General features: G+C 33.6%; 2 protein-coding genes across 3 annotated transcripts; one reads left to right on the forward strand and one right to left on the reverse strand.

The window, feature by feature from the left end:
* Positions 1-486: 486 nt before the first annotated feature.
* On the reverse strand, positions 487-1,047 carry LOC114925519 (uncharacterized). Its single transcript, XM_029293889.1, has one exon. It carries the CDS (start codon positions 1,045-1,047, stop codon positions 487-489), a length of 561 nt encoding a protein of 186 aa, XP_029149722.1.
* Positions 1,048-2,927: 1,880 nt separating this feature from the next.
* LOC112755220 (phosphoglucan phosphatase LSF1, chloroplastic) lies at positions 2,928-9,607 on the forward strand. Of its 2 annotated transcripts, none has more exons than XM_025803168.3 (10): positions 2,928-3,418; positions 3,508-3,614; positions 5,594-6,053; positions 6,145-6,216; positions 6,725-6,846; positions 7,174-7,389; positions 7,853-7,958; positions 8,105-8,214; positions 8,471-8,615; positions 9,281-9,607. In XM_025803168.3, exons 1-10 carry the CDS (start codon positions 3,119-3,121, stop codon positions 9,404-9,406), a joined length of 1,764 nt encoding a protein of 587 aa, XP_025658953.1. In that variant the 5' UTR covers positions 2,928-3,118; the 3' UTR covers positions 9,407-9,607. The 2 variants fall into 2 exon arrangements, with proteins under 2 accessions (XP_025658953.1, XP_025658954.1); XM_025803169.3 differs by having other exon boundaries at positions 9,287-9,607.

The following is a 9,607-nucleotide window of genomic DNA, read 5'->3' on the forward strand; positions in this document are numbered from 1 at the left end:
TGAATTTGAGAGTCAATTACTGCCAAAAACACATCTACTCGATAATGATGCTTGATTGTTATCTTTGGTTGACGAGATCGACCTCTTCCAACCGTGTATTGTGTACTCATATCAGGGATGTCAATTTTATGTTTCTCACAAAACTTCTTAACAATCTCAAGTAAATTGCATCAACCATTATCTCTCAATTTTTGAAGAAATAGTTTTGATGTGGAAATAACATGCATTGCATTCAAAATATTATGAGATTTTTGTTGTAATGCTTGGCACAAAATATTAGTAATCCCATAATTTTCTTCATCAAATGTAATGAAAAACAAATTCAAATGAGGATAGCACTTTGTTGACACCATAAACCTCACCTCTTTGAGCAGAAGTTGTATCATCATCAATAATATTATTGAGAACGGTATGAGTAGCTGCAAACATTCTTATCAAGCTACAAACAAAATGAAAGTGAGAACTCCATCTTGTACCTCCAGCTCTTTATAATGTGCCCATTTGGTTTGCACCTTGACCTGTTTCTAGCTTATCATTGGCAATCAATTTTGTATTTTCAATTTCTTGAGATTCTTGTAGTTGATCATGTCGTTTGCAAGATGCACCAACAATATTGACAATAGCAGTCAATTGTGTGAAAAACTCATGAATTTGAAGTACTTCCCTTAAAGCAGCCACCAGTGCTAACTGCAATCTATGAGCAAAACAATGGACATAATATGCTTGTCGGCAATCATTGAGAAATAAAGCTTGTAAACCATTATATTCCCCTCTCATATTTCTAGCACCATCATACCCTTGACCTCGAATATTTTTAATTTGGAGATTATAAATAGAAAGCATAGACACCAACTCTTTTTTCAAAGTCAAGGCACTAGTATCACTAACATGTGCAAGATCAAAGAATCGTTCACGAACAAAACCATCCACATCAACAAATCTCAAAACAATAGTCATTTGCTCTTTTTTAGATTCATCATGAGCTTCGTCAATGATAATACAAAATTTCGCATTTCCAATATCCTTTCTAATTGAGTTTCTTACCATTGTAGCAAGAACATGTAGAATTTCTTTCTAAACATCACTTGAAGCATATTTAGCAAATCTAGGAGCATTTTTTAAAATAAGTTTCTGAACACTATTATTGTAAGAACCCAAAAACTTTAACAATTCAATAAAGTTACTTTGATTATCTGAACTCGAGCTTTCATCATGGCTTCTATAAGCGCAACCTTGAAAAGTCAACCATCTAATACAATCAATAGATACTCCAAGTCTATGTTGATCATTCTCAATTTCCTCTGATATTTGTCGTTTCATAAGTGTATCAACATGTTGTGATTGTTTCATCAAATCATCACATGATTTCGTTGCCCTATGATGGAACAAATTGGGGCCTTTGCTAATATGATTCAAAAGAGGACAATCTTTTTCACTATTTACCTTCTTCTAATTCTTGAAGCCGTTTTCAATGAAAGCATTTAAACCTGTATTGATTGAAGATTCCATAGCAAATAGGTAGCATAGTAAACAATATACAACATCATCTTCAATAGAATACTCTAACCATGAAGGTATGATATAATTCAAACCAAGAAGCTTGAAAACGACGACGATGACTTGTATCGCTCGAGAATGGATACTTATCAAGTATTGGTTGATTTGGTCCAGCTTTAAGATAAGCTCAACGAATTTCATCTCTTTTACTTGGATGAAACTTCCAAATCATTGGTCGAATTCCTGGATCTCTTACCAAATGACATACTTCCATTTGTTTAGGATTAAGTCATGGGCGCTTTGACTTTGAACTATTTTATTGAGGAGTTAAAGTATTCATGTTTGATGCCTCAAGTATTGAAGAGGTTGGTGTTGATGTAACAACATTAGAAATATTTTCACTCTTCTGGCTAGCCTTTTTGAAAAAAGTATCTATTATTTTCATCTTGCTCATGATTCAACTAAATTTCTACAATTAAGAATTTACATAGATAATAAGATAAACATTATGCAACTTAACTAAACTTAATTTATTTTATTTTTTGCAAATCAATAATATCAATGTCACAAATAATTAATAATGAGAAAAAAATTAAAAATAATACAAAAATAACATTATAATTACATGATTATCATCTTCAATTTTTTTCAAAAATCTAAATTATTATTATAATATTATAAACTAGATAAATAAATAAATAAATAATATATAAATTATTCATAAAAACAAATAAAATAAATAACTTACAAAATAAGAAGAATGAAAGATGATAATATAATGGAAGACCAAAGACTACTTGCTATCTTCTAAGTTGTAATGATAATGAAAATATGAAATGATGTTTTATTTTCTAATTGAAAGGAGAAAGAAGAATGGAAGAAGTGATTTATTGACTTCTTGTTATTGCCTTTTCAGATTCTTCACTTTTAATATGGATTAAGACTTTTTTTTAACTAAGCATATGACCCACTATTCATATCCCAAATAACACACTGCTTTCTAATCCATCTCTTAAATGAAATTACGGACAATATATATTTTTCAAAAGGGGAGGCCTACTCTTTTTTGGGGTCCACTCTTTGATTTTTTATTATTCTTGTAAACAAAATTTTTTTTTGGGGCCACTACCTCCCCTGCAACTTAAAAAACTTCGTCCTTACTTGAGACATTAGAATCTCTCAATTTAAAATTAATTTGATCTAATTTTATAAATTTATCATGTTAACTGTCAATTAAAATTACTAAATATATATTATAGTGTCACTTAATATATCACATTAATAAATTTTAATACTATTAGTAAAAAAAATGACAAAAAACTAAAATAATTAATTTATAAATAAATAATCAGAATTAATTTAATCATTTACTCATATTTTGAAATTCCACGTGGCATATAAAGTCCACAACAGCTAAATACTCGTGCATTGAGGGTCCTACGCAATCGCCACGCGCATCTAGACCCTCCCTCCTTCTCCGCAAAACCCCTTTTCTCGATTCTTTGAAGGAAAAAGAAAAATTGATCACTCACACGGACACACTTTCCCACCTCACATCTCACACCATAGCTCGCAGCTTCCAATCAGCCATCTTCTTCTTCCCCCTCCTCAACAACCAAGCATGCTCCTACTCCGATTCACCACCAATCCTCATCCTCCACCGCCATTTCTACCCTGCATCACCAACGCCACATCTTCTTCCTTTTGCCCCACGCATCGCTCTTTGTTCAACAACGGAAACAAGAACTGCTTTGTTCGCTCGAATGTCAGGACCCACACTCTTCGTGTTTTCGCAATGTCTGATTCCAAGGCATACAAGATGAACCTCAACCAGTACCTTGTCACTCTCGAAAGGCCCCTCGGCATCCGTTTCGCTCTCACCGCTGACGGCAACATCATCGTCCATTCCCTCACCAAAGGGGTACCCCTCCCTTCCTCACACCAAAATTCACTTCCAGAGATTCATTTATTTTATTTTCAACTTAACAGTGCCCTTTCTCTTCTATACAGGGCAATGCAGAGAGGTCGAGGATTATAATGGTAGGTGACACTTTGAAGAAACTTGGGGACTCATCTCAGAACAAGCTCGTCGAGATTAAAGACGTTGGAGACACACAGTACGCTTCTTGATTTTTCTTTCCTATATGTTTATGCACTCTAAACTAAACTTAGATGCTTCTAGAGTTTCATTATGTAATGTTGTTTCGCAATATATAATATTCTCTTGAAAATTAACCCAAAAAGAAAAAAGAAAGGAGAAAGACTCCTCCCTCTCCTGATTCCTACCCTCCTCACACTTCAACATTAGTTGCTCTTTGCATTGATTTCTTTATTATCCATTGAGATTATTCCCCATTCAATTTTTATTTTTTAGTTATGGTTAATGACTGCTCTTTTGGAGCTGAGTCTAGTGGCGTATATATCTAATTACTTCATTAGGGTTAGGCCTACTTCGGTTGCGTTTTCATTTTCTATCTTTGTGCGTTTTCTGCTTTAGACTTTGTGGGAAAAAAAAATTGAAACAGAAAACAGAACTTCATGACATTGTTTTCACTATATATATATATATATATATATATATACTTCCTTCACTTGTGCTTTTCAGTTTAGGTGTATGTTTACAACACTATGGTTACGTACATATAACATTACTCATATCATTATTCTTGGTATTTGTTCAGTTTCTATTTTGTTCCATTTGTTAATTTCAAGATTTTGGAAAGGACAGAATGAAATGGAGATATCATATGAAACATGATTTTATCTTCACAAGAGTCTAAAACATGAAAACAGAAAGATTTAAAAGTAAGGTGGGAGATATATCAGTATTCTCTATATTCTCTCGTTGACATTCCATTCTCTTAACATTTTGTTGGTGAAATGTTTGGTGCTGCCTTGTGTTGTTTAGGAGAATGGTAGAAGAGCTTGCTAGCCTTGTTCCTACTTCCTATAGCATTATCCCTGAGTTCAAATAAAATCATATTTGCTAGACAAAAATGCGCTTGAAAGATAAGTCTCATTTTTCTAAACATGCTTGCAAATTACTATGTGGAAATTTGATCTCTAGAGCCATTTTTGGGGCTATACGTTTAATAATTGGTATTTTATCAAAAAATAATATTATCTTTTGGAGACCATTTTTTGTCATTTTAATCTTTTGTGGTTATTTTTGTCACGACACTTGAATCTTTTGGGGTGCATATTTTGTAGTTTACCCTCCAAAAATACGATAGGAAACATTCATGAATGGGAGTGACATTATCAAAATAGAAGTGACAATATACATTCCCACTCTGTAAAAGCAAAGTGTTGGATTTTCACCGAACTACAGCAAATACTGATTTGTTATCAAATTGTTCCAAGTATTTCTTTATACTTTTTTTTTTTTAATTTTAGAAAACAAGGTATTTTTTCTTTTAAATTAAATGACACTGGTGATATATGTTTTAGAATGACATACAAGCTAAATAAAACTCACAATTTCCTGAACCACCTTTGCCATACGCTTAAACTATTGGCTAGAGACATACAAATGGTTTTATATCTAGACATACAAGTGTAGTGCACCCATTCTCATCTTACTTTTTGCGGAAATTTAATTTATATTTAGAAAACTAAAGACAAGGAGGATCGAATTCTAGTTCTCTCAGTATGTCGTGAACTATTTCTCTCAAACACTTAATCGTTGAGTAGAGACACACAAATGGTTTTATATCTATCAGTATTCTTATTTAATTTAATTTAATTTAATTTTTATTTATTTTCCTTAAATTTCGGAATAATAGATTTGGTGGGCTTTGACCTATTTAACAAGGGAGAAAAATCATAAAGAAACTGTAGTTTATTCATAAGGCTAAATCATAAAAAACACTTTTTTATCCATGAGTTCAAAGAAAATCATATTTATTTTGGTTTATCCATGACTTCAAATAAATCATAAAAGCACTTTTTTATTCATTTTTCTATCTGCTAGCAATAGTCACTCTGTTATAACTTATACCTTCAAAAGATATAAAGCTACTATCATCTTGATCATCATAATCTATTCTGTTCATCAGTGTTTTGTTTTTACTTTTCAGTCTTTTCATTTCCTCAGGAAGGTGCTAAATGAGCAAGCAAATTCTTTTAGCTTGGTTCTTGAGAGGCCCACATCACCTTTTCCGATCCAACTACTGCATAAAATGATTGATCTTGAAATATTGTTTAATAGAGGTCGAGTTCCTATTATCTCCTGGAGCAAGACACTATTGGCATCTAATTTACAGCCATCTAGTGAGAGCTCTGGGAATTCTGGATTTGTGGTGTTCAATTCAAAATTTCTTACATTGAAAGGAAGCCAGCTATTGGGCAATCAAAATCAAGATGCCATCACTTATGGCGAAAGAAACTTCATTACTCAACAAACGACTCAACTTGCTTGTATTTTTACTGGAGAAGCCTGTGGAGATGGAGAATGGGCTCATGGAAGTTTCCCACTTGAGGAATATATTCAGGCTCTGGACCGTTCCAAGGATGAGATGTACTATAATCATTCCCTTGGCATGCGCTATAGTAAGGTATTTATCATTTTCCGACAACGTGTTCCTTTCAGTGTGGTTGCTTAAAATATTAACATAATCTTGCTAACTTGCTATCTTAAATTCATAGATTACAGAGCAACTATTTGTAGGATCATGTATTCAAACAGAAGCTGATGTGGAAACTTTGTCAAATGTTGAGGTAATGATGTTTCACATTAAGGCCAAGAATTACTCCCTAAACTCAGTTTTATGGATTAACAGTAAATATTGCAAATGAAAGCGTAATACAAGCTTCCATTACAAAACAATAAATCTCAGAAGACAAAAACCTCTGTTGAATAAATGTAGTTATCAACTACTATTTGCCATTGAATTTGTTAAAGCAGTGTGCCTGGGCAAATAACTTCTTCTGGTTGCATTATCCAAGTTAAAATCTGTAATATAGTTGAAATGCACCAAGTATCTAATCATGTTAATTTGAGACAAAGGCATGCTGTGACATGTAAATTTGGATTACTGCATATTCTTTTATTGTCATGCTGAATGAACCCCCCCCCCCCCCCCCAAACAAAAAAAAAAACAAACGCGCGCCAATAAAACCTCTCTCTGTCTCTCTCTCAGTTCTATATATTTTACAAGCCGTTTCGTTTTCATAAGCATTGCATTCTTCACTCAACAATCAACATATTGGGAAATTTCTGCTACAGGGAATTACTGCTGTTCTGAACTTCCAAAGTGGAAATGAAGCTGAAAATTGGGGAATAAATGTAAGATCAATCAATGATTCATGTCAAAGGAACAATATTCTCATGATCAACTATTCCATAAGGTAATATAGGTTCCAGACCTTTTCAATGGTTTTTACTGATGACAAATTTTCCCTTTGATATCGTTTCTTTCTTAATTGAAATTTGTGTCTGGATTTTCACTTATACTCAATATATTGAAAATGTAAGTAACTAAGTATTACTTTAGGATGAGAATTTCCAAATGTTGAATATTTAACTTCTTTTTTCCCTTTTAGAATACTATCACAAATTGAAGTGAATAAAATATATTTTCATGGAGTTGAACCAGAAGTTCTGACTATGCAAAAATTTTTCTACTTAGAGTTTGGTTTCTGTTTTATGTTAGTTTTCCATACTTATGTTTTCAGGGATAGAGATTCATATGATTTGAGAAAGAAACTTCCATTTTGTGTGGGGCTACTATTAAGGCTGCTTAGGAAGAATCATCGTGTCTTTGTTACTTGCACTTCTGGATTCGATCGGTCTCCTGCTTGTGTGATTGCATACCTGCACTGGATGACAGATGTTTCCCTTCATGCAGCCTATACTTGGGTCACTGGGATGCACACATGTAGACCCGACAGGTTCATCTTGTTAAACTTAAACACTTTTGGATCATGGCTTGATTGTACCTTAAATTTCTGTTTAAGAGGGCTCAAGATGGGGATATGTAGTCCGAGAAAAGAATACATGCATGGTTTGTAATCTTAAAAAGTTGAAATTGTACAAGTTTCTTTCTTCTTTGGGCGTGAGCAATGAAAATGTTCAAGTTCTTTGTTAGCAGCTGTGATTCTCTCCTTACCATCATCCTTGTAGTGAAGTCAAAGTTTTGTGTTCTGCTTGTTTTCTTTCATGTCTCTACTAATTTTATTTTCATTAATCTAGTTAACCATTGGGTGGCGCACAGATTGCTTACATGTTTGTATCTGCCTGCATCTCACACAGTCATTTATTTTCACCACCTCCTAAACTTTTATTTTTGGGGGGTCATTTTGCCACACTTCATTTTCTTAATTAAAGAAGCATTTCACAGAGTCGTAACTGCAGGCCAGCAATTGCATGGGCAACATGGGATCTTATAGCTATGGTTGAAAGGGGAAAACATGATGGACCTCCCACACATGCTGTCACATTTGTGTGGAATGGTCATGAGGTAACAGACATTTAATTATAGCTTCACTGCAGCTTGCTGGTCAGTTTACCTTTAGATTTCTAATGAGGCCTAGGAGATTGAATCTGTTTGTTATAATTATAGTTTTAAGTTTCTTCATCTGAGTCCCATCTATTTTAATGTTTTAGGAAGATGATGTAACTTTGGTGGGAGATTTTACTGCAAACTGGAAAGAACCACTAAAGGCAGTGTATCAGGGTGCAAGACATGAAGTAGAAGTTAAACTTCCACAAGGAAAGTATGTCTCCTGTTTTTTTACCATAATGGTCTTCAAAATCTATGCTTTTTGACTTTTTCTTTAAATTAGCTTGGCTACCTAATTAGCTAAATATTCCCAGGTAGTCAATTAAATATCTATTTCATATTATGATCATCTTTTTATTATAGGTTATTGTAATTTAATTTTTTTCATGGCCCCAAAAAAAAAAGGTGACTGTAATTCCTTCATGCAATATTTTTGTGGAACATTATATGATTCCATTCTTTGCCTTCAGATACTACTACAAGTTTATTGTTAATGGAGAATGGATGCATTCAACTGCTTCACCAGAAGAAAGCGATGATAGGGGTAATATTAACAATATAATTGTCATCGGTGAAACTGCCAGCATTCAGCCTTCGGTTCAGCACCAGCAGGAGGTATGTACACAGTATACGCTTAGAAGTTGCATTCATATAATGAAGAAATTGCAAAGAATAACAGAAGCAAGAACAAGGATAAATCACTCTTTCTGAACATTTGAGAATCCTGAGATTCTCCCTGAAGTTCTTAAATAAAAGCTGGACCTAAACTTCCTTAATTGTGACACCTTGAATAGCTTATTAATTGCTATTCTTAATTTACTTTTTGTTGTCAGTTTGGAAGGTATTTCCAGTAAGGAGTTATCCTCTCGTGGAAGATTACTGTGTTAAGAGACCTTAGATCCATAAGGGTTATTTGGTGGTAGAGTTGGTAGTAGAGTTGTCCGGAGAATAGATTAGATGGTTATATCCAAAAAGAATATGAGCGTAACCGTTAAAAGGGATATACAATTCAATATTTGACTGTTAACATGATTTAAGACTGAACATTATGGCATCTAGCTGATCTATGTAATGAACTCCACCAATTGGGACAATGCTTAGATGCTATTCATTGACAGAAACACAACCAGAATCTATCTAGGCAACTTCTAAATTGACACCTCAGCTAATCTCAAAACCTTAACCATCTAATGTCCTTTGACCATGCTTATTTTTCCTAGCATAAATGATTGTTCCCTAATTGTTAATTTATCAGTTAATCATTGCTTGATTTTCTGTAGTTCCAGGATGCAAATGTTGTGAAGGTAATTGAAAGGCCTTTGAATGAAACAGAGCGGTTTATGCTTGCGAAAGCAGCTCGTTGTATCGCATTCTCTATCTGTCCTATCAGATTAACTCCCAAGTAAGTAGTTGCATACAATGATACAACTATCCTCTCATGTACAGAAAGAAGTTTGTCCTTGTTGTACATTTTGGTACGATACGGTTGTAATAAATGAGAGAAGATTCGCATTGTATATTACACCGCTGAAGCATATTATGAATTCACCACATTGGAGGTAGTACTGTTTCTTCCAAAATATTTCAACATGAGTTTTGGGACGGTA

Source organism: Arachis hypogaea, chromosome 16 (genome assembly GCF_003086295.3).
Source record: "Arachis hypogaea cultivar Tifrunner chromosome 16, arahy.Tifrunner.gnm2.J5K5, whole genome shotgun sequence".
Lineage (NCBI taxonomy): Eukaryota > Viridiplantae > Streptophyta > Magnoliopsida > Fabales > Fabaceae > Arachis > Arachis hypogaea.

What these genes read in the sequence shown, in the direction of transcription:
- LOC114925519 (XM_029293889.1), bottom strand. Translation starts at nt 1,047, where the DNA reads ATGGTAAGAAACTCAATTAGAAAGGATATTGGAAATGCGAAATTTTGT.
- LOC112755220 (XM_025803168.3), top strand. Translation starts at nt 3,119, where the DNA reads ATGCTCCTACTCCGATTCACCACCAATCCTCATCCTCCACCGCCATTT. An exon ending in AAACTTTGTCAAATGTTGAG is followed by an intron (nt 6,217 to 6,724) that starts GTAATGATGTTT and finishes TTTCTGCTACAG; the next exon opens with GGAATTACTGCTGTTCTGAA. An exon ending in TTGTGTGGAATGGTCATGAG is followed by an intron (nt 7,959 to 8,104) that starts GTAACAGACATT and finishes TTAATGTTTTAG; the next exon opens with GAAGATGATGTAACTTTGGT.